We start from the raw sequence: 23,623 nt of genomic DNA on the forward strand, positions 1-23,623 counted from the left end.
AGCCGTGAGATTAACGTCAGATATGCAAAGCGTTTTGTTTTGCCTGCAACTCCGTCAGCCACACAGTCACACAGCCGCACAGCCCCAAAAGCCCAACAGCCCCATCGTCAGCAGAGGATTATGTTTATGGCCAGACATACGCAGAACGCCATCATAGCCCATAGCCATAGCCATAGCCATGGCTAGAGACGAGCCAAATGATTAGGCACTGGCAGACATGCAGATACATGCCGAGTGCTCATTTGTGGAACGTATTGTCTCTCTGTCCCACCCTCTTCCCCCCAAATGGGTTCAACCATTGTGCTGTGTGGAGGAGTGTGCTTTGTTTTGTAATCGATTTAGGATTAATTTAGGATTAATGCAATGCATAGTACATGTGTGACTGCTGATACGCCAGTATGTCATAGAGAGAGAGAGAGAGAAATAAGATCAAATGATACCATGAGCAATAAGCGAACATCTTAGGATCCACTTTTCGTACATTAACATTAGCGAATGAGCGTGGATTGTATTCAGCGTTCACGCGGGAGTGGCAATGGTTCCGTTCCCCTTAAGTAACAAATAATTAACTTTTGTATTATTATTATTAGTTTAAAGAAATGCTTGTGACTAGCTCAAGGTTAGATAACCATTAATTATTGAATACTTTTATTTCTTCCACAACTATTGTAAATATTAAATTTTTATTAATTTTATTTATTATAAATCTTCTAGAATCATTCTCGCTTATGGGAAATTTGCATTCGTCATAGATTGATTAGGAATTGCTGCATGGAATTAAGGGCTCCATGAGATCCCTAGAACACAGATCATATATTGTTCGATAGCGAATGCTGATTAAAAGCAGTAAGCAATTTTGCGCAAATTGCGGATGCATTTAAGATAACAAATATAAATATTTATAATATAAGCACCTAAGTGTAATGAATATAATTCGACTTTGCCTGTTCCATTTTTAGTTTCTTTTCACTGGTACTTTTTGCGTTCTTTTTCTATGCACAATCTGCCAAAAAACTGCTAAAGATAGAAGATATATCAGAAGATAGACAGCTTAAGATTGGGGGTGATTATTCTTCAGCTTCAAGAGTGGGATGCGTCACACACTCATCGGCGCTTTTGTGTTTCTTTGTTATTCATTCTCTTGGGCATATATATGTACATATGTACATATATCGTATCGTATCGTATCCGTTTTATGACACAGTAGCAAAAAATAAAAAAAAAGCTGAGGACAAACAATTCCTATCTCGCCCGCCGCTTGACCTCCACTCCCAGTTGCTCCCGAGACACTTATCTCCACTTAGAGAAAGAGAGAGACAGAGAGAGAGAGAGAGAGAGAGAGAAAGATCTAACGCAGTGATATCTTTACACACTTCCGTTTCATATCCGTGGACTGCATGGTGGTGTGTCTGTGCTGTGGGTTTATGGGTTTACAACTGTATTTTGCAATTTATCCGGAGACGTCAGAGATGCGGGGAACAACACACTATTTTATTTGCAACCATATACCCATATACCCACATAGCCCTAGTCGTGGCCATAGCCATAGCCGCAGTTATATCCACCGTATCTGTGGCATATGAAGATGATGTGATGGCAAGGTGCTAAGCCCGATAGATAAGGCGAACTGCTACACAGCAGCATCCAAAGATTTTCGCTATATAACCGAGCGGTGGTCGTGTCATTAGCTCATACAACGATCGACCGACGTTAGCCACTGGCAACGACAATGAAAACGACAACCAGAACCAGAACCAGAACCACAGAAACCACATTCACAGTGCGCAGAACGATGACCGGAAAATTCTCGATGGCCACCTCCATTCTGCTGCTGTGCGCCGCCCTGGTAAGTGTACCCATTGATTGAGAGGCTGAGGATTGGGGGAATGACCCATTGGTAACCGATTGCAGCTTCTGACAAAGTCCTGCGGCATCCTGGCACTCAGCGGCGATGGCAACAATCAGCTGGTCCAGGCCGAACCCTGGAACGATGCCTCGACCACGACCGAGGGCAGCGGCTGGGAGACAACCACCCCCCTGCCGAAGGAGGAGACCACACAGGCACCCATCGAGGTGGAATCCACAACGCCTGAACAGGAAGGAACCACGCCAGAGGCGGAGACAACCACCTCAGCTGAGCAGGAGACATCCGCACCAGCTGAAGAAACCAGCACAGGAGCACCCCTTCAACCAGAGAGCACCACAGGAGCTCCTCTAGAGCCAGAGACCACCACCGGAGCTCCCCTGGAGCCAGAGACAACCACAGGAGCTCCTCTAGAGCCAGAGAGCACCACTGGAGCACCCGTTCAACCAGAGAGCACCACTGGAGCACCCGTTCAACCAGAGAGCACCACTGGAGCACCCGTTCAACCAGAGAGCACCACTGGAGCACCCGTTCAACCAGAGAGCACCACTGGAGCACCCGTTCAACCAGAGAGCACCACTGGAGCACCCGTTCAACCAGAGAGCACCACTGGAGCTTCCAACCAGCCCGACAGCACCACCTCGCAGGCTGGTGCCGGCGGAGAGCCAACGGCAACCACCACTTTGACTCCTGCGCCCACGCCGCCCGTCTTCGAGTGCCAAACGGCAGGACTCTTTCCGCATATCGGCGGCGACTGCAGGCGCTACCACAACTGCCTATGGAATCCGTTGCTACGCCTGCTGCAAGAGCAGGAGGGGGAGTGCCCCCCGCTGACGGCCTTCTCGCCCCAGCTGGGCCGCTGTGTGCGCGATGTGTCCGTGTGCAAGGACGACGAGTTTGAGTGTTTGGCTGTGGGACGCTACGCTGGTCACGACGACACCTACTACTACAGCTGCATGGCCAGCCTGCAGGGCGGACTCCACAAGTTCATTGTGCGCTGCTCCAGTGGCCAGAGATTCGAGCCATTGATTAGGGGCTGCTGGCGGTACGACTGGACCCAGATTGTGCCCGGACAGGAATCGCTGGAGTTGAGCGATTTGGCGGCCATCAAGCGGGAGCTGAAGCTGTACAAGGCGGAGGAAAAGCTGCGTCAGAAGGCCCTCAAGGAGCAGGAGAAGCAGGCCCGCAAACAGCAGAAGCTCGAGGAGCAGGCGGCCAAGAAGGCAGCCAAGGAGCTGGCCAAGCAGCAGGCCAAGGCCGAAAAGGAGGCGGCCAAGGCAGCCAAGGAGCAGGCCAAGGCCGATAAGGAGGCCAGCAAGGGGCAGTCCAACGAGAGCAACGAATCCGACGAGTAGTCCCAACGCCTTTGTCGATTGAGAGTTGAGCCTCCCTCCTCCCGAGAGCGAGAGCTCCTCTAGCACTACCTTGGTCCATTGCCCTAGTCTATGAGATCTTCTCCTAATTATTGTGTTTTTTTTTGTTTGTTTTGTAATGTATGGTATTAATAAAGTTCTGGCAACTAGACAGAAATATCTATTACTTTAGGGCATAAAGTGGGAATTAAAAGTGAAGAGATGCGATTCCCGGAACGGACAGATTCTCTTGAAGAGCTCAAGAATTGAATCTTATCTGCTGATTTACTTTATATAAATGCTAAGACAAAAAAAGAGAAACCGAAAGATGCTGTCTGCCAGATATAATTATTGGAGTTCCAATTCAGTTAGTTTAGCCGCGTATTTCGACTTACAGCGAGGAAGAACTACTATTCATCACACCTTTCATCCAGCAACCTTTACCAATATGCGAGAAAAAGCAGCAAAGATGCTCGACACCTACGAACGAACGAATGCTTCAAAACGGAAAGCTGTTTGTCTTGAGCATGACTAGGCCTACGTTCTTCGCTCTCGTGCAGCAGTGTGCAAAAGTTTTAAACAACAATTAAAGTTGAATTTGTTCCACTGGGAGGTCTGCATTTGGCGCTTATTGGGGTAAATGTTTGTATTACCTAGAGATACGAAACGATTCCTCGAAAGCCGCCTCATCCAGATAAGGCCCGAGTTCCGATTGATGTTGATCACTTATCTGGGAGGCATACGAATAGTTAGGCCCGCAGACGTTACAGGCCCACGCCACGATTTACTTTTTATCTGTGGCGGAATATAACCGCGTCGATCAGGGCAGGGAGGTTCGGCTATATAAGAGCCAGGCCAATGGTCCGACCAGTTAGTCCGTCGAACCAAGTAACGAGAACCTAAACGAACATACAACACAATCTGCACGAAATGTTGAAGCTTCCCATGCTCCTGGGCACTACCGTGGTGGTGGCCCTCATCCTGGTGTCCGCCAGCGCCTCGGAGGTTCCCTCCCTGTGTCGTCAGAGCGGCTATTTCGCCCTTGTGGATAACACGCCCGAGTTCTACGCGTGTCGTGCCTCTCCTGCCGGCGGTTTCTCCCTGCAATTCCTGCGCTGTTCTTCGGGTGCCGTCTTCAGCTCCAAGGCTGGCCAATGCACAGAAGTGACAGACCTGTCGAGGCTGGCACGAAAGGAAGGCAACATCGAGAACCCAACGATTCCACCCGACAATTTGGATGATAGCAGCAGCACGTCGGTAAAGCCGGTTGAGGCAACCACCGAAACGCCTATCCCCACCAAGGAAGCCGCAGGAGAGACCTCGGGGGAGCCCTCCACCGATGAGCCCTCAACCGATGAACCCTCTACCGATGAACCCTCTACCGATAAACCCTCAACCGATGAGCCCTCTACCGATGAGCCCTCAACCGATGAACCCTCTACCGATGAACCCTCAACCGATAAACCTTCAACTGATGCTCCTTCCACCGATGAGCCCTCAACCGATGAACCCTCTACCGATGAACCCTCAACCGATGAGCCCTCAACCGATGAACCCTCTACCGATGAACCCTCAACCGATGAACCCTCTACCGATGAACCCTCAACCGATGAACCCTCAACCGATAAACCTTCAACTGATGATCCTTCCACCGATGAGCCATCCACCGATGACGGTACTGGAACAACCTCCACCGACGATGGCTCTTCGGCCACCGAGGTGCTCGATTGCCCCAGCACAGGCTTCTTCCCCATGGATGACAACTGCAATGAGTTCATCCTATGCTACGACGATGGCAGCGATCTGCACTCGGCCGTCTTCAAGTGTCCTCCCGGTATGCAGTTCGATTTTATTGGTCTCTTCTGCAGCATCGAATTCGACTGCAAATCTGTCTAAAGAGATGGAGATAGAGGGAGAGAGAGAGTTGCAAAAAGGAAAAGAGCAAGAGCTAGTGGAAGAGAGAGAGGGATAGAGAGAGCATAGCAGCAATTGAAAAAAGCAATAAAACCATCCACGATGCTCGATTATAAACCCAAAACTGTACCCTTTTTTTTTGTTATTTCGGTTTTTTTTTTTTTTTTTTGAGTGAATAAACTGTAGAATAATTAATAATAATTTATTTGTAAAAATATCTTGCGATCTTGATGGGTTTTTCAAGTGGTATTGCGTATGACGGGAAAATCAATTTCATTCCCATTATCCGTCATGCCGATAAGGAACCCATTATGGTACAGCCTACAGCCCGGTCTGTCCGTTCCATGGGTAGACGGATGGATCGCCTGTGTATCTTATCACATGTGTGCCTGCCATTAAGACTGTGTGACAACTGGGCCACAATAAGTGACCAACTGATCGTACGACCGATTTGCAAGAAGAATGACAGAACTGTAGGGGAAGCCAAAGGGGAAATGCCATGTTCTGTGCGGTTCCTTGACTGCAGAGAATATCACTTTCTAAGCTGTTTATTTTATTTGCCACTTCCTGGAACAAATGGTATCTAATCTTCTTAGATACAGATACGAGTATTTATTTATTTAGACATCTTCTTTAATATGTACATTGCTTAACCGCTCGCTTGACCTCTTGTCATTGGTGGATCTTTTCAATTTATGGAGAGTACAAATAATTCAATTCTCTTGGAACTGTTTACGTTTTTGTGTTGGTTCCGATTGAAGCTCATTAGGATCCTTTGGCGTTTATTATCTCTCTTATTATCTCTCGTAGAGTTCTTGGAACATAATCTTATCTTTCCATTTGAAAGTAATTAATTGATATTTTCATTGGTATTTTAATAAGATTTCTTGGAGTATTTTTCTTCATAGTTTCTAACTCTGCTTTGTCGCTTTCGTGCTTCCTTTTTGGTCAAGATCTGATGACACATTCAATCACGTGACACGATAGTACAAATTCCTCAGTTATGTGTGGCACTTGTTCAGTGGATGGCTTCATGGCACTTCCGCATCATGGTTTGGTGGGATGGTCAGTGATCTGCCAATGAGTGCGATAAGTATGCAAAGCTTACTGGGGGCTCAATGAATTCTTAAATGAGTGAAAGTCTCTCCATCGACACAATGATGTTCGTTCGGTCTACTGGTTGGCATTGCATAAAGCGCCGCCATAGAGAAGTCGGGAGTCGGGAGTCGGGAATCGGGGGACGAGCTACGGACTATGGACGACGATGCCGCTTGGTTGGACAATTGCGCATGCGCGTAGCTCGTTAAAGCGTTTTTCAACGCCACTTCGCAGTTGCTGCGGCGACAATTAAAGCAGGCCAAAAACAAACAAAAAACAAAACAAAAAACTCCGAGCTAAATGTTCGCACTCGGTCGCAGTTCGAGGTTTTGCCGATATTGGACGCAGTCCAGGCACGTATCCATCCATCCCCCCCTCTGGGGGTAAACTCGGATAAACTCTGGGTACGTGCTAGTCCAAGTAGTAATGCCATTTGGCCCTAAACGGTCATAGGCAAACAACAGACTGGGATTGAGATGCGGTGGTGTGGCTATGGCCCCGCATCCCATTCTGCATTTCGAACAGTGGATCCCACTGTTTGACCACTTTCTGTTCATTTCCCAAATATGAAAAAACGAAAAACATTTGGCGACACCCCTGCGCGAGAGATAAATGGCCAGTAGATACAATTGTATCTCTAGTACGAGTTTCTGAGACTCATAGTTGTGTTATGTCATTTGCACATTTACACGTTGTGGCCATTGCCTTTGTCTCCTGCTCTCGCTCTGTCTGTGTTTTATGATATCTTTTATCTCGCTTTCACAGCTCTGACTCTGGCCAAGATCAACATTTAAATGTTGTACAATTATGCGAGAGCTGTCATCGCAAATGTGAAGACTCCTCTCCAAACGACACGAATGAAACGCAACGAAATGCGGCGGCCCCCATTAAGATTATGTGTGGCAGCAGAGGCGGCCACATGCAGCTTCCTACTAAAATGTTGAGCAACTAAACACGGTGATCATGAGTTGGAAATTAAGAAAATTATTGTCAACTCTAAAGGCAAATGGGAAAGACATTCATTCGTACTGGCACTCGTACCTTGCATTGTCGCATCCACCTGCTTTCAGTATTTGAAATATCTATTGATCTGTCTCTGATGCAATGCATTCGATAATTGAGGAAATCTACCAATGGAATGTCATCTCAGGATGAGCTAATACTTACTATAATTATGTAGTGGATTGCAAATGCCAGCCCAGACCAGACAAAGTACACCAAAAGATGGCCCTTTAGAGAGCCGTTCAATCGACGATCATTGGAATTTGCAAGCCTCTTGTCTAAAGATGCCATGGCTTAATATTAGTTTGTGCCACATGTGCGGGAAACATTCCTAGTTCTGTCAATTTTCTTGGCTTACTTTCATTATTGTGGGACCTACTTCTGTCAATAATTGTATTTTCTTTATTTCATAGTCTAATACAAACCCACCACAAACCATATTTTCTTCTCATAATTTGCAAATTGAATATCGAGAATTTTGTTAATATCCGCAGGTGACCACAGAAGAAGAGGAGGAACGTTGTGTGACGCCTCTAAAGGCGCGGCACTACTTTTATACCGGGAGGGTTCTCCATTCTGACAATAATAACAATGATCCGATCTGATTTTGATCTTTATATGGTTATTCTCTCGAAGCAGACGAACAGAGCCTCAGACAAAAGGATACAAGATTTTACTCGAACGCTGCGGTTCGATCTTGCCTGATTTCCCATGATATTACGACTGACCGACGCGATTCTACGATTTTACAACTCTCCAGTTGCTGTGTGGTTACATTTGCTTACATTTTGTGTGGGGAAATTTCGTTTTGAAAGACCCTCTGAAATATGTAGGACTTTTGTTTGCTTACATCTATGTAAATAGAGCTGTGCCCCAAATGGTTTGCCCCTTGGCCTGGTGCCTGGTGCCTGGTGCCCGTTGCCTGTTGCTTGGTTTCATGTCCCAGCTGAATATCTCTCCGTCTCTCTCTGTCTGTATCTGTACGCGTATATCTGTGTCTTTCCAGCGGGGAGCATCTTCGTGCCGCGATGCTGCCCCAGAGTCGTTGTCACAGATATTTGCAACATTTTGCATGTTGCCTTTGAGCGAACGCCGCCCGCGAGCGCTCACGTACAGCTGGTACTACGGTGGGGCAGCGTCACGAACCCGCGGCTCTCTCTTTCTCTCTCTCTCTCTCTGTCTGTGTGTGTGACTCTGCCAGACACTGCGACTCTGTGGACTCTCTACTCGCCTCGCCTTGCCTCGCCTCGCCTCGTCTCGCCGTTACCTGCCGCATATTTTCCACGCGCAGCGCTCAGTTCGTGGGCGCCTGCGCGCATGTGCAGTCAGTCAGTTTTCGTTTGCGGTGCGGTTAACAATCGAGATACGGATCGCGATCCACTAGAGAGATATATCAGTCAGAATATATATCTATCAACGATCCGTGGGAGCAGCGAGTTCCCAAAACAAAAGTGTCAAGAAAGAACACACATCGAAAATTGTGTGCCAAATATTGAAAATATTTTTGTTTGTATTTTTGTTCGAGTGCGCCAGCCGACTGTCAAGTGTTCGATTAAGAAGTGCCAGAGAATCGCTCAAAATATTCTCAAGAATATCAGGTAGCAAAAGCAAACACAAAGAGAGGATCTACTGCATCCCTCTTGAAGGGTTCGGCATTCTTCAACCTTCGGCAGAGTAGCAGCAGCCTTCAGAGGAGGCGCGGCAGTTTTTCTTGGGAAAACTGTATGCATTTCTAGTGCAGCAGTCAGTGAAGAAGAAATGGTGAGTTCCAAGAATTTGTTCACACGAAGACGTCGAGGGTTTTACGAGTGGTGCCAAAGACAGACCTAGGTCAGGGTTCAGTAACACAAACAGCAACAGAACCACGGCCAGAAAAAGAGAAAGAAACCGAAACTGAAACCGAAACAGAGCTCTGTCCTCTGGCTCTCTGCGGCAGCGGCTGACTTTGTAGAATTTTACGATTCATTTCGAGGCCTAATATTGTTTTTAAGTGCGAGTACGAGTATCCATTAAGTCTATGATCCCTTTCGAAGGGGCCAAAACTGGAAAGGGAAACCCCTTAAAATTGAGATGCCTAGGAGTTTATTTCATGGCAAAATCATTTATAATAGAAGAAACAAAATGTTCGTTAGAACAGATCAGGCTCTGCTTACTGAAACATCAATGAGAAGACACGATAAGCAGGGATTTATGTATACAAATCAAGAAGAAATATATTTAAATCTACAAACATAGATGTCAGCGATCACTGTACACTAGACACTGACATGCCATTGATCTCTAACCATTTACGACTTATTTATATCTCGAAACGGATGGAACAGAGAAAATCGAACACTAATATTATTAGCTCTCCATTAAATCCTTAGAGAATCAAGTTTCAGGTACTGTTGGACTCTGCAGAGATAGCTTTAGAAATGTGAAAAGAAACAGATCTGCCAATTATTGTTTGTTGTGGGGAATACCCCCTGCGGCTGTGCCTGATGCTGAGACCTGAAAATGGATCGGTAATCGTAGCAAATTGTCTTATTCGTCAATATCTGTTCAATCTGCTTGAATCTGTTTCGCTTTGATCACAGTAAAATGTTGATTTACTGAATCATTCGTTTGGGTGCCCTTTCCCATGGCCTTTGTGAGACTGGGAGCCGGCCGGAGGTGCGAGACGCCCATTAGGACGCTTATCAATCGCAGATGTCTGAGCGATCTGACACTGGACTCTGGCAATTGGCATGCCAATCACGAGTGGAAGATCGATGCCAAAGTGGCTTACGCTTACATAAGAGCCAGAAAGTGCGAGTACGAGTTTGAATATTATGCCCCAAAATATATGAAACATTTGGTCTCTGGTCGCTGGCAGGCGTAACAGGTGCGTTGAGTGCATTTCAATGGTATGGATAATTGTGCTGTGTATTGTAATTGAAATCCACAACAACAGAAAGCTCAATGAATGGGGAATATATGAATTTTATGACCACGCGAGATGCATAACGAATATACGCCACGTAATTGTAACACAAGACCAGACCCCAAAAATGCTGTGCAGATATTTGGTAGGAGGTATTGTCTTTAGGCAAAACCAACCAACCAGCCAACCACCCACCCACCCAACACAAATGACCAAAAAACCCAAAGACAAACAATATATACGATATAATATATTGTACGTCTGGCATGTACAATGGCAATTCCAATTGTGTAATTGTTGGATTGCATTTTATGAGGGCCGGCACTCGTCAGCTCTTTTTTGGTAGCTTTTGGTTATTTCTTTACTTTGGGGATATAGGAAGGAGTACGCACATCGTTGCTACTTTTTACGAGTATTCGGGGGCATGCATCATCATACTCGTAAAAACCAATAAGCAGCCAAGCATGGATCTATCTGGTGACCACTGGAGCACATGTTGATGTGGGGCCTGTTTGTGGGGTTAAGGTGTCATTGACTGGTTAATGCGCCTCCCGGCAGATGCACACACACACACACACACACACACACACAGCACGCACACAATTATATAATCGCCTTTAATGATGGAACTTTAATTTCACTGACGCTCTTCCATAGCCTGTCAACGCTTCAAGAAGAAAGAAACAGAAACAGATAGAGAGTGAATGCGAGTGAGAGTGAAACAGAGAGAGAGAATGCAACTCCTCGTTAATGCGATAATTCATATAATTGCTAAAATGCTAAAAATCTCCACATTGTCCGCACTTTTGAAACTGTTAAACTAAAGCACAGTTTAGTCTCACTTAATAGCTCGAATTTGACAGTGGATTAGAATGAACTTTGATTATAGATAACCGCAGCAGGTACTTACTGTTAGAAAATCCATAGCAGCAATTTAATAAGTACTGAAAACTCTCATTTAATATTTCTCATTTCTATTGAAATCTTTCCCCAAACTATGTGTTACCCAATCCCATCTCTTTATACCATTATTTCCCTCCACCCCATATGGTTTCCAATTCTGCAATGTTAAAGGATTTTGATTAATATTTTGTAGCTGTTATTCTGCTTTCTCCTCGTATCAGTGGGACTTCGCTAGTCCCTCTTCGATGCCCTATTTTATTTTTGGCAACTCATTTGCTTCCGTTTAGATCTCGGGGAAAGTACAAGCAGCGCTTCCGCTCGAGCAGAGACAAACGAAATTGAAACTTTGTTATGCAAATTTTAATTTTTGATCAGCAAAAATTTACATACATTTCCTGTAAATAGTTTGTCGCCATCTGAGAGTTGAGTTGAACCATATATGCAATGCAATAATGGGAGCATTTGAACGGTAGCAGTTATGAGATTTGATTTGTGAAATATATTTATGCTCTCGTACTCTCGAGTAGTCTGTGATTAGGGTATTACGCAGACGCAGACGCAGACGCAGAGAGTGTTACAGTGGGCTCCAATTAAGGCAATGGCCGGTGTAAATATCTGAAAATTAATGGCCAAAAGCAAGACCATTCATGTACTACCTACCCTATGCCATGGCTCTGTGTATCTGTCTCTACAATCGCTTTACTGCCGCACACTTAATCATAATTAAAATATTATATATCTGGCTCTGTGGCTCGTAATGACCTGCTTTATGAGGCTGAAAACACACTCACATAGAAACGGTGGAAAACAAAAAATTGTTTTAAATAATAATCAGTTTGCAATTTCACTTCAATTTTAACACAATCCACAAAGAGTCGTCCCAGTGCCAGTGGCAGTGGCAGTGACAGTCTCAGTTCCAGTTTCAATTCCAGTCACAGCCTCCAAAACTTTGAAGCGTCCGACATTAATAATTGGGGCTAGAGACAACAGAGAGATGTCTCTCGGAGAAGAGTTTTTCGTCGGTTTTCCCACAGACAGATCAGCTAGACATCCAAAACGCCTTTGGCCAGAACTTGCATAACGAGGAAGCGGCAGGCCCAGGCGCGGCAGAGTGAGAAAATGCCTCTAAAATACTAAATAAATAACGCGGCTAAAAGTCAAACAAAGCCCAGTACTAAACCACCAACAACCGACCAGAGTGCGACTGACCAACGTAACTTAATTGGCGTCACTTAGGCCAGCGAACAATCTTAATTACCGCATGGACCAACAGGTGCGGGGCGGGCACCGCTGTTTAGGCCAGACCAGACGGAGGTGCTCGACTTTATATTGCTGACCCCCGCCAAAAAAATAAAACACAAAAACCCTCCCAAAANGAAGAAAATAAAAGCCACAGAAAACCCAAACGGCACGCAGCTGAAAAACAAAAGAAAATCCATACAAACAAAAGCTGAACTCGCTTCAGCAAAAAAAAAAAAAAAAAAAACATTAATACAAGTATATGCCAGAGCACATGTACGACTATATATAGATATATTTATATGTGTGTATGTGTGCACCCGATACCGAGTTGTAACAATAAGACCAGGCTACAACAACCACTTTTACTTTTGTTTTCATTCGAGCTGGGGCCTCTTTTTTCGTATTTTTCTTACCAATTTTGAACATATTTCAACAGCCAAGTTCATCGTCAGCGCACAGTGGCACAGTGGAAGAATCAAAATATATCCCTGTACAAATGAAAAGCATTGTTAAAGCTTAGAGTAGTGGCATTGGCAGTGGATGTAGCTCAGAACTTAGTTTAATTGATCGTTGATTACTTCTAGATCAACTGGTTCTTAGATCTGGTGTCTGAATGCTTTCCTGTTCTACCATTGCTTAAATTCTTTCTTTGATTAGGTTTTGAAATACATTTTATACGAGAGAATGCTCTAGGCTTTTCATACATTTCTTTTCCACTGAAATCCACTGAAATCCCCCTGTACTCGCATTCTGCTTCGAGTCTGTCCCACTGTACCCTCTGCCCCATTATACCCGCTAACCCATAAGGCAGGTCGGTCGCCAGATACCGGCCCATACCAGTGCACTTTGCTGGCTTTTTGGCTTGTGCGAAAACTAAAGCAAACACGAGCCGGTCGACGGGGCGACCGAGCCAGCGGACGATCCGCGCGATCCACAATCCGAAGACCGGTTCTACGGGGGGGGGGCGCCGGTTGAAAGGTTTCCCCAACGGAGCCCCAGGCCCCGCGTTGTCACACGACAATTACACGCAAGTGTCGAGAGAGGGAATGGGGCATGTGCGGAAAGGGGAGTGGGGAGTGGAAATGCCCCTCCTGCCGGTGCGCGTGTGAAAAGCGCATAATTTTTGGACGCGGACAAATTTTCACTTTTTTCCTGAGCATCTCCAGCGACGCGACGCGACGCGACGCGATCCGATGTGCTCCCTCAACGGGCGGATTTTTTCTCTTTTATTTTTCATTTCATTTCTTTTTTCTTTCCATTCCATTTGGTGGGCTCCCTGCTCGCTTTTCTTCTTATTGTTCCGCAGGGTCACACCAGACCAATTGGAGGAGCCAGAGTCAAAGCCAAAGCCAGAGCCAGAGCCAGAGCCAGGGCCTGTGCCACAATGCGCCGATTATGCTGGCAATCGGTGGGAATCGTTATTGCTGCTGTTATTACTCGTATTATAATGCCGGGTCTCTATTTTTTTTTTTTTTATCTGGACACACTGTGTGTGTGTGTGTGTGTCTGGTGGGAGCTTGTTATGGTCAAAAGGGGGGCACGGCCCTCGAGCGTCTGGCTACCTATATCACTGTCGAGCTCTCATTGCAGACAGACATTTGGGCCAATTATTATCTCTTGACTCTTTCCCCCCTCGGCTTGTCGCTGGATTTACGAGTATGATGTGGCTTTGGCACGATCATTTGCAAAGAGTTTATCATCTATTGGGGCCACACAATTGTGCCATTAGATCTAGTGGGCAACTTTTGGATACTTTTATGCAGAATTTCCAGTCGTCTGACATCAGAGGCATACAGAAAGGTGTGGGAGCTCCTTCCTTGTTTTCTCCACATTATAACCGTGGGACCTTGTGTCGCCTCGGATCAGTATTGGCATCCCAGAGATCAGTCGGTAATTGATATGCACGCAGACGAGTGGCACACCGCAAGAGGCTAAATGATCGCTGAACGAGTGGCTGGAACCTTCCGGGATTGGAATTGGGAGTCGTTTGATTATGCAAACAGAGATGGGTTGTTGCATCGATCAGTGATTGGTTCGTTGGGCGCACGGCAAAATGCATTAATTTGTTTATAATGAACAGAGCGAATGTGACTGGATCTGGATCGGGGAGGGGCTATGTGCGAGGCTTACGCGACAAATGCGACAATTGCTGGATGGATGCGATGGATGGCTGGCAAAAACTTGTTAATTACTCGCGTGCTGTCGTCACAATTGCTTGATTCCGCATTGCGTTGAGTACGTCATAATCATAACCATAATCATCATCATCGCACCGAGCCATGACAGACATTTCGCAAATGTGTCTGCAATTTTGTTTTATTTTTTTTGTTGGGGCCAGAAAAGAGGCTCATCCCCGCAGAGACAGTTGCATGAGCATGGGCCATGGCAGGGGCAGCACTAATCAAATTAAGCAGCTTCATGAATTATCCACATTCGAGTGGATGCCAAGGCCAATGGCTCTTCTTTCTCTTTTGTCAGCTACTTAACAGGTCGAGGTGAGATTAATTTTCGATTCGGCTACGATTTTGATGTCAGTAGTTACGGAGTCATCACACTTTGCGTCGGGATAATTGATCTGTCTGTAGAGAGGTGTGATAAAGCAGACATTTAGCTGTATTCTGGGCAGCAGCTCTAACAGCCTGTTACTGCTCTTCTTCCACAGCCTGTTAATGCTCCCCTTTAACACCATGTTAATGCTCTTCCTCAACAGCCTGTTACTGCTCTTCTTCTACAGCCTGTTAATGCTCCCTTTAACAGCCTGTTAACGCTCCCCTTTAAAACCATGTTGCTGCTCTTCATTAACAGCCTGTTAATGCTCTCCTTTAACAGCCTTCAAATAGGTTACAGACTGCAGAGCAGCTTAAGCTTATAATCTCTTTTAATTTCGCCTGCTTAATATCTATTTACCATTTCTGTACTTATTTCCAAGGCATAAAACAACTCAAATTACAGTTAAATCTGTGCTGCCGCTTCTCTATCAATTTCCTGCCCAATGTCAACAAAAACTAATCAGAGAATTTAATACATATAACTGCGACTTGGTTTGGCCATTCGCCTCCTATCTCTATCTGAAGTTACCCCATGGACACCTGTAGCTGTAGCTGTACTTGTATCTGTACCTGTCCCTGTGCCTGTCCCTGACGATGGCTGTGCGGATAGCGGATGGCAGTGATACGAGGCATACGAGATAAGTCCATGCCATCGATAAAAGTCAATCCGAAAGTGTTCAGATTGGGCCCCAAACAACACACATACACATGTGTATGTACTCGTGTGTACGATGAGTATTGATGAAGTAGATTATTGATTGTCATCTTCCATCGAGCGGAGTATTTCTTGCGGACTTGTGTCCCACATCGATCGCTTTTGCATGCAGCACTTTCTGCCATCTCATTTGGAAAAGTTGTCACCAAGAAGGTGCATCCGCACCTGTCGCTTGTCTCACCAGAAGACACCAGATCTCAGTTCCCCAACAGACGTTTCCGCCAACAGACGTTTTCCATAATCGTTTTTCCGCATGACATGGAAAAGCTCTTCAGATTCTCTTAAGATCTGTATTAGTGAAACGAAAGGAAGCGAAAGGCGCAACGTAATGCTCTAGATAAATGGAGGAGGGTGGCAATGAAGGCCTTTTGTCAATGCGGAAACTATGCAAACCAAACAAAAAGTGGAACTCTGTGCTGGCTCTGCTTTGATGAATCAAATCCACATTTGGTGGGGAATGATTTTATTCAATGATTTTCCAAATTAGGCCCCAAATATGAATATCAATTTGCATGTTTGGGTGGCTCAGAAATGCAATCAAATGGGTGCATTGGGGGGCATTTCTCGGGGCATAGCCTGTCATCCCCATCTGCAGACCTCTCCGCTCATGCGCTGACGTCGGCTGTCCGTTGATGACTTCCAGCCACATAAAAGTGTATTTTTCGTTGCTGACTGCTGCTGTTGCTGCCATTACTTTGTGTTGTTGTTGTTGTTGTTGTTTTTCCTCTCGGTTATTTTTCCACAAACCATTTCCATACATCTCCGGAGGCGCAGTGGCAGTGGCAGTGGCAGACGCAGGCACAGGCACAGGCACTGGCGATATGAGTACAAAGTATATTTTCATAATTAATTTCTTTTGGCTTTTGTTGTTTGGAAAACCTAGTGCCGTGCTGTGACAGTTTTTCGCTGCTGCCACTTTTCCACACATCCACCACGGCCGCCAATCCCTCTCTCCCTCCACCCTCCACCCTCCACTACTGGGCTTCCTCCCGGTTTTTATCGACAATTTCACTTTTGCCACAGCGCCACAGTGGGACCGAGGCAGAAGGCGGCAGAAGATGCTCTTCGTCGGTCTCTCATCGTCTCTCATATGTGATGACGACCCATGGATGATGGGGTCGTCGACAACAATTGTGGTTTGGTTATTTGCGGCCCCAAAAAGATTCCCAAGCACATTGTCGGATCGCGTGCACTTCTCCACTTCTGCTACTTTTGCCACTTTTGCTACTTCTGCCACCTCTGCCCCTTCAGCCCGGTGCGGATCCCTCCCCCATTTGGCTGGTGCTCATTTGTCAAACCTTATGGCGGAGTGCTGGCTCCCAAGTCGTTTGCGATTCTCAAGTGCAAAGCCAAGGTTGCATGTTGAATGGAGCCACTGGATGCTCTTTTGCTGCTACTGATGCTGCTCCGCTGCTCTGCTGAAGCTGCTTTTATTATCGACACGAACCGAGAAGATGAAAACAAGTTTATTCCCAGAGCAAGCCAGACCAGACCAGATCCAGACCCAGACCCACAGCCAGACTCCGACTGTGACTGTGACTAAGAGCCAGGCTCCTCTCCTCGTCCGTCAGCTGCTCGCTTGTTTGCCAACTGTTTGCAGAATTTCACTTTCTTTTCAAATTGCGACGACCTCGATTTATTACCAACCCAACGACATCGCCAGGCCTTGGCTGCTGCTTCTGCTGCTTCTGCTGCCATGTGGACTGACTGAAGTGCCTGGCCTCCCAGTCTGCCCCCCGGGCTGCCTGCCAGTGAAGTGGGAGCTTTGGGCCCCCGCGGATTGGGAATTGGCCTTTGTTTTGATATCGTCGTTGAGGCTTAATTGAATTACGTTGAGCTGCTTCTGCTTCTCTGCTCGAGCTTCAAATAAGGCAGTATCCCAAAATATAATAATAATAAAAAAAGAAAGAAGTTGGAAAAAAATAAAAATAATAATTATGGGAAAGTGAACGCCCATTGTTGGGGGCTCTTAACTCTCTTCGTATTATATTTTTCGGCTGCTTATTGATAACTCACATTAATGAGAGCTCATTTTCACATAATTAGGCGCCAGGCAGCAGTCGCTGGGTGACTGGGTGACTGGGAAATCTGTAGTCCCATGGGGGGGGAGGTTGCATCTCTCCATCTCTGTGGGTCAGGAGTGCACTACGGAGATGTGTAGGAGGGATTAATTTTCTTTCATCTAAATTCTATGCAACTTTTCTGATATTTGCAATCATTAGAGACTCCTCCTTTTTCTGTAGTCTCTCAATTATTCTTTGGAAATACACCTGAAAAGGAACTTTGATTCAGTTCCCATGAAGCTCCAGTCTTTGTCTGAAATCTGCTGAACTTTGGCCTGAAGTGGACGCCTACTACTGACAGGGGTATGCAGCTGCCAATACTTATATCATGGCCATGGGGGCAGCCATAAATAATGGCAAATTGTCGCTCAAAGATGCACCTGAGGATTGGACATGAACCCCATCCAATGGCCAGAGAGGAAGTCACTGCCGGAGATGAAGATATTTCTCGTTTCGGTGGGCTCTTTGTGGGAAGCAAAAGAGGGAAAGAGAGACGCCAGCAAGTGGCACATGGCAAATGGCATATGGAAAGAGTGATGATGAGGACCACGTTGCGGTCAGTAGCTGATGGCCATTTACCTTGGTTAATTAGCAATTTGGCCAGCAGCAGCTGACCCCGCCCGGGCACCATGGAGAAAGTCTCAGTCTTTGGCGGACGGCATGTGAATCGGAAATTGTCATTCAATCGAAGATTCAATTGGAATTCTTCTGGGAATGGGAAATTCATTGCCACCACAATCAAATTTAATTTATTTTTTATTTTTAATCTAAAGAAGCCTCAAGATTCATGCGTCCCGCCTCGAGTGGTCTAAGTTCTTTGCTGGGCCTCCAAGATTATTATTTTTATTTGCTTACTTTGTGGAATTTTCTTACGCAGAATTCTGTATTTCCATGGAATACTTCACTTTTCGTTTATGGCGCCAATAAAGCTGTTCCATTCTGTGGCTCAGCTTATTGGGGCACTTTATCTCTGCTAATATTTCACTGGTTAGTCAGCTCTTGTTTGTCCACAGACACACAGACACAGACACAGACACAAACACAGACGCAGAAAGCCAAAGGCCCAGTGCTGTAATCAGTTCTTCAATTTGAATGTCATTATCGCAGCTCTGCCATCTCATGTGAGTGGGTTTTTTTGTTGTGTGTGCTCACAGAGATTTCTTTGCCTGGAGACAATCATTGGGAATCCCGAACGACTCTACCCACGAAGGACACACACATGGAGTTAGTGTTGGTGCTGTCATTCCCATTGGCTTTAATGTATCGACAAATGCTTGTCTCTTATTCTTATTCCAAATTTGGGGCTGCTGCGTATTTAGATTGAAGCTCACAAGCTTAGGCCGTTCGACAGCCGTGTAGATCGTGTGAGCGCTAACAGAGAACTGTTACGCTTTTGATTTAACAGATAACTGTTAGCGCACTAGTCGGACAGCGGTAACAGACTGTTGGCTTGAGGTGTTAACAGCGCTCGTAGCCTGTTAGAACTTCTGCCGCTGTCTGAAAGTCTGAAAATCCATTCTCATAGATTTTTTTAGTAAATTTCTTCAAGGTACTTCTCCTATAGCATATACAAGACGATCCCAGCGATCCCATATCCGAAAATTGTTTGGAAAATCAAAGAAAATCAAACCCATCCCCGATTTTGCAGCTGTTTTTGCGATTTTCTCATACATACGTAGGTTGACCGTGAAACCACGAATCAAGTGAGGAATGAACCGGATCAACTGCTTCTTTCTTTTATGTTTGGATGCGTAACCGGATCGAATGGTGCGGCCTCCGCCGCCTGCTCTCTATAAATTAGGCGCGTCGGCGTCTCTGGCATTGAATTTATGACTTGGAAAGTGAAATTTGACATCTAATTGGATTTTCTCCTTCCCCTTCTCTCTCCTCTCGATTGCAGGCACTGAACCGCCGCTTGGCGTCCCTCGGCTTAGCCAGCCTCGCACTGTTGCTGTTGCTGATGCTCTCCACGTCGGCCCATGTCCTGGCCCAGGCCCAGGCCCAGGCCCAGGCTAAGGCTCTGTCAAGGTCAGTCCTGCCCGCACAGCCGGCGGATCATTTGGTGCCGCCTCCACTGCCCACAGCGCAGCGTCTCAGCCATGCGGCAGGGTACTCGGAGGTGGCCCCAGGCGTGGCTCCTGGTCCCGAGACGCCGGGCTTCATGACGCGCGTGGCCCGCTGGTTCGGCCTGGGCGGACAAACAGCGCGGGACCAGCAGCTGAGCGCCAGCAGCAACAACAACTACGCCTACCCCAAGCCCGTGCAGAGCTTCGATGCTGCGGGCAAGCCCTGCAGTCTGTGCAACAAGTATCCCTGGGTGCCAATGGTGGGGCAGCAGCAGAAGCCAACCCATCCACAGCATCAGATTCAGCAGCAGCAGCAGCAGCAGCAATCTTGGCAGGTGCAACAGCAACAGCAACCGCTGGCCCAGGCATCACAGCATCGCCAGAGAGCCGTGCAGTTCCGGGGTCCACAGGTGACGCCGGCGGGGCAGAGTGTCTTCCTGCCCATCACCGTGCCGCTGCCCGCGCTCAGCCATGTGGCCCTGCCGCCGCTTTACAATGCACAGCCCTTCCGGCCGCTCGAGAATGTGGCCGCCCCGTCGGAGGTGCGTGCCAGCACATTGCCACCGGTGCCAGCATTCAGGCCAGCGCCCAGTCCCCGTCCCCGTCCCCGTCCCCATCCGTACAGCCCCATCACTCCCAGTGGCTCAAGCAGTTCCAGCAGCAACTTTGAGATTGTCCAGAGCCACCAGCTGACGGACTTTGTGACCTCCGTGGAGTATCCGGCCACCTTTGTGCCTTCGCATGCGATCGATCTGGGCGGCAGTGCACCCTCCTCACCCACAGATCAGCAGCAGCAGGATCGAGAGCAGCTGCAGCAGCAGTATCAGCTGCAGGATATCAGCACGGTGCGCTACCAACTGGAGGATCTGAGCAGTGGCTCGGTGCACCAGCATCTGCCCGCCTCGCAGCTACTCACAGAACTGGGCCACTTTGCGGAGACGACAACGCAGCAGCTGCCGCCGGCAGACAACTATCCGGCGGCGTCCTCCCAGCAGCAGCTGCAGCAGGAACAGGAGCAGGAGCAGCAGCTCTACTACGCTGAGCAGTACCAGACGGAGGAGACCAGCACAGTGGTGGACAGCACCACAGAGCAGCAGCCGACGACAGCAGCACCAACCGCATCACCGCCAGCCCCTGTGCTGGAGTTGAACAATCATCTGGCGGCAGTGCATCATCGCGGCGTCTACCATCAGGCCGGCAGTCGTGGCAGGGAGACGCCCAAGCGGCTGCTCGACTCGCCCATCAACCATGCCCTGGGGGCGCGACCTTTTACGCGTGATCCCGCGGATCTAAACTTCCGGCTAAGTCAGGTGTACACGCCCACAGCGTCCCCGCCCACACCCACGCCGACCTCGACATACGGGGCCATCGATGCCAGCGGACAGTATGCGGGAATGTCGCCGCCCAGCCCCCAGCAGGTGATCATTCCCTACACCACCAAGCAGCGGCCACGGCCCTTCGACCGGCCATGGGTGCACAGCCAGAACCACAACCTGAACCACAACCCGGAGCAGCACGACGACAATGATGTGGAGGAGCCGCACGAGCAGCAGGAATCGAAGCTGGCTGCGGCAACGGTGACGGCACCGCCACCGCCCAACACGCATCGAACCACGAAGTACCTGACCAAGATTCTGGCCTCCAATCTCCGGGAGCTGCTGAAGCGGGAGCGCGAGACGAAGCGCCGGCCCCTGGGGGTGGACATTTCCCGGCTGCAGCACAACATCGATGGCTGGACGGAGCAGGAGTACAACTCGTTGTCGCATCGCCCCAGCACCCCCACCATTCGGGGCAGGTCGAAGCACATTCCCACGGAGTATCTGACGACCACCACCACCACCACAACCCCGGCCCCGGCCCCGGCTACGGCTCCAGCTGGAGCGCAGCAGCTGACGCGCCAATCGAAGACGACACGCGGCGGAGGCTTCGAGCTGGGTGGCGCCGCTGCCTCGCCCACCAATGCCGGAGACCTGTCCACCTCCATCAACAATCTGGAGCAGCTGCAGCTGCTGGGGGAGCGGGGCTTGAAGCGCTTCCAGCCCCTGGAGGACAATCGCCTGCATCTGGACTACTACGAGGCGCAGCAGCGACCACGACCACGACCACGACCCCAAGCCATGACCACACCCCTGCCGAGCACCAGCAGCAGCAGCAGCAGCAGCATCACCACCACCACCGGCAGAACGACGACGACAAGGCCGACGATGCTGCCCAGCGAGGAGGTGTTCACACCGCTGTATGTGAGGAGCACACAGGCGCCCACAGAGCTGTGGAAGCAGGCCAAGGTGGCCATTCTGCCGCAGACAAACGAGAAGGTCTATGTGGTGACGCCACAGCCCCGGCATCAGGCCTACTATGCGTCTGAGGTGTCCGCCTCGGCATCGGCGCCACGTCCTGTGTACCACCAGACGCCAGCGCCTGCCGGGCCCAGATTCCCCAGAGTGCGCCCAACGCCGGGAAAAGGTAGGATCCATGACCCTCTGTGTTCTCATCTTTTGATGGAGTTCTAATGCAACTCTTGACCAATTTCTTTGCTTCTTATTTGATTTTTTAGCTGGCGAACCAAAGGCAGCCACGCCCACCATCAGCTCCTCACAGCTGCACAACTACACGCCGGATATCTTTGGGCTGATGGGTCTGTCCGCGTATGTGCCCGCAGATCCTGTGGAGATAATCGACGGCAACTCCAAAGTAAATCGAAATTCACATCGCCAAGACATGTAATCTCGAGCTCTCTGTTTTGTCTCCACCACCCACACACCACCACTCCACAATTCACCACACTTCAACACACCACACGCACATGCACACTGTAGGTCATCACGATTGTGACAGCAGCGCCAACGGCGGCCGCCCTGCAGAGGCCCACAGCAAGGCCAACGATGTCGCCCTCCCCGAGATAGAGATCGTGCCCAAAGGCCCCAAAAGCGATCGTGGATGATCAGCCGCCACATCTATTGTAATATATTTCCACACACCAATAACAACAACAACAACAACAAAAACACCCCTCATGCAATGGACAAAGGATGAGTCCGCCGCCCACATCAAACTTAGATTTAGAGCAAAGTATTTGATAAGAGATGCCCCATCCATGTTAGAGTATTTTTGCATTTGGTAGCTTTATAAACGCATAGATAAAGAGTAGAAAGGATCCAAGGAAGTGCAAGCAGTGCAAAGAACTTGAGTGAGCAGCATCGATGTATTGCTAGAGATGAATGTTTCCCCATAGAAAAGATTTACTCCGCTAATGTTTTTTTTTTTTTCTTTTGCTTGCGTGTTATCTGTGGGCCTTCCTCCCTTTTGCTAGTAGCTCTAATTCGTTGTATAAATATTATTAAATATCGATGTCTATACATGTAAATGGAAGCTATCAACAATGCTGATGTAGATAACCATTTCAAATGCAATTCTCCAACATGCAACAGAAATATATGAAAATAAAAAAACGAAAACAAAAACAAATAAATAAACAAATGATAAGCAAAGTCACTTTAATGTACAATAGCATGTAAGAATGATTACATAAACATAAAATATTATCAAGTGCTTCGGTGGTTTCCTTTCACTAAAATACATTAGATAATTGGCTGGCAATATTTCATTGAATTTCTCCATTGGCAATCTGCCAACTGTTGCCAGCCTAAAAGCATGCTACACATTTCCACCATGTCATGTTAAGTTCAATCCATGTTAATGGATGGCATGTAGCATGTATGTTAATGTAATGTAAAATGTATTTGTACGGCAACTTACATTTTCCATCTAAGTATTGCATTAATTGTCTCGAGTCTAGACACATTTTCAATTACATCTCCAAATGAAGCATTTGCTTTTCATTTCATTGCCTCACCTATTTATCTTTCTCTTCTCAAATCACTAATTCTAGCATTCCTTTGTCGTAATTATCCTCTCTGTCTATCCTGCAGTTTTGCCTACACACGTCATGC

General features: G+C 47.6%; 3 protein-coding genes across 3 annotated transcripts; all 3 read left to right on the forward strand.

Annotated features, from left to right (window-relative positions):
- The first annotated feature begins 1,679 nt into the window (after positions 1 to 1,679).
- LOC117590325 (mucin-5AC) lies at positions 1,680 to 3,388 on the forward strand. Its single transcript, XM_034282817.1, has 2 exons — positions 1,680 to 1,846; positions 1,912 to 3,388. Exons 1-2 carry the CDS (start codon positions 1,730 to 1,732, stop codon positions 3,217 to 3,219), a joined length of 1,425 nt encoding a protein of 474 aa, XP_034138708.1. The 5' UTR covers positions 1,680 to 1,729; the 3' UTR covers positions 3,220 to 3,388.
- A 685-nt stretch (positions 3,389 to 4,073) lies between these two features.
- LOC117590330 (salivary glue protein Sgs-3) lies at positions 4,074 to 5,143 on the forward strand. The gene has a single exon (XM_034282825.1). The coding sequence runs from the start codon at positions 4,147 to 4,149 to the stop codon at positions 5,110 to 5,112; it is 966 nt and encodes a 321-aa protein (XP_034138716.1). The 5' UTR covers positions 4,074 to 4,146; the 3' UTR covers positions 5,113 to 5,143.
- Positions 5,144 to 8,547: 3,404 nt separating this feature from the next.
- Positions 8,548 to 23,162, forward strand: LOC117590319 (ataxin-2 homolog). The gene is made up of 4 exons (XM_034282808.1): positions 8,548 to 8,991; positions 19,508 to 22,136; positions 22,228 to 22,364; positions 22,490 to 23,162. Exons 1-4 carry the CDS (start codon positions 8,989 to 8,991, stop codon positions 22,574 to 22,576), a joined length of 2,856 nt encoding a protein of 951 aa, XP_034138699.1. The 5' UTR covers positions 8,548 to 8,988; the 3' UTR covers positions 22,577 to 23,162.
- Positions 23,163 to 23,623: the final 461 nt, after the last annotated feature.

The sequence above is a fragment of the Drosophila guanche genome, unplaced genomic scaffold (genome assembly GCF_900245975.1).
Source record: "Drosophila guanche unplaced genomic scaffold, DGUA_6, whole genome shotgun sequence".
Lineage (NCBI taxonomy): Eukaryota > Metazoa > Arthropoda > Insecta > Diptera > Drosophilidae > Drosophila > Drosophila guanche.

Bases quoted from the DNA above. Each gene is read 5' to 3' on its own strand.
- LOC117590325 (XM_034282817.1), top strand. From the start codon at position 1,730: ATGAAAACGACAACCAGAACCAGAACCAGAACCACAGAAACCACATTC. The intron at 1,847-1,911 runs GTAAGTGTACCC...AACCGATTGCAG, and splicing joins TGCTGCTGTGCGCCGCCCTG to CTTCTGACAAAGTCCTGCGG.
- LOC117590330 (XM_034282825.1), top strand. From the start codon at position 4,147: ATGTTGAAGCTTCCCATGCTCCTGGGCACTACCGTGGTGGTGGCCCTC.
- LOC117590319 (XM_034282808.1), top strand. The intron at 22,137-22,227 runs GTAGGATCCATG...TTGATTTTTTAG, and splicing joins GCGCCCAACGCCGGGAAAAG to CTGGCGAACCAAAGGCAGCC. The intron at 22,365-22,489 runs GTAAATCGAAAT...TGCACACTGTAG, and splicing joins TAATCGACGGCAACTCCAAA to GTCATCACGATTGTGACAGC.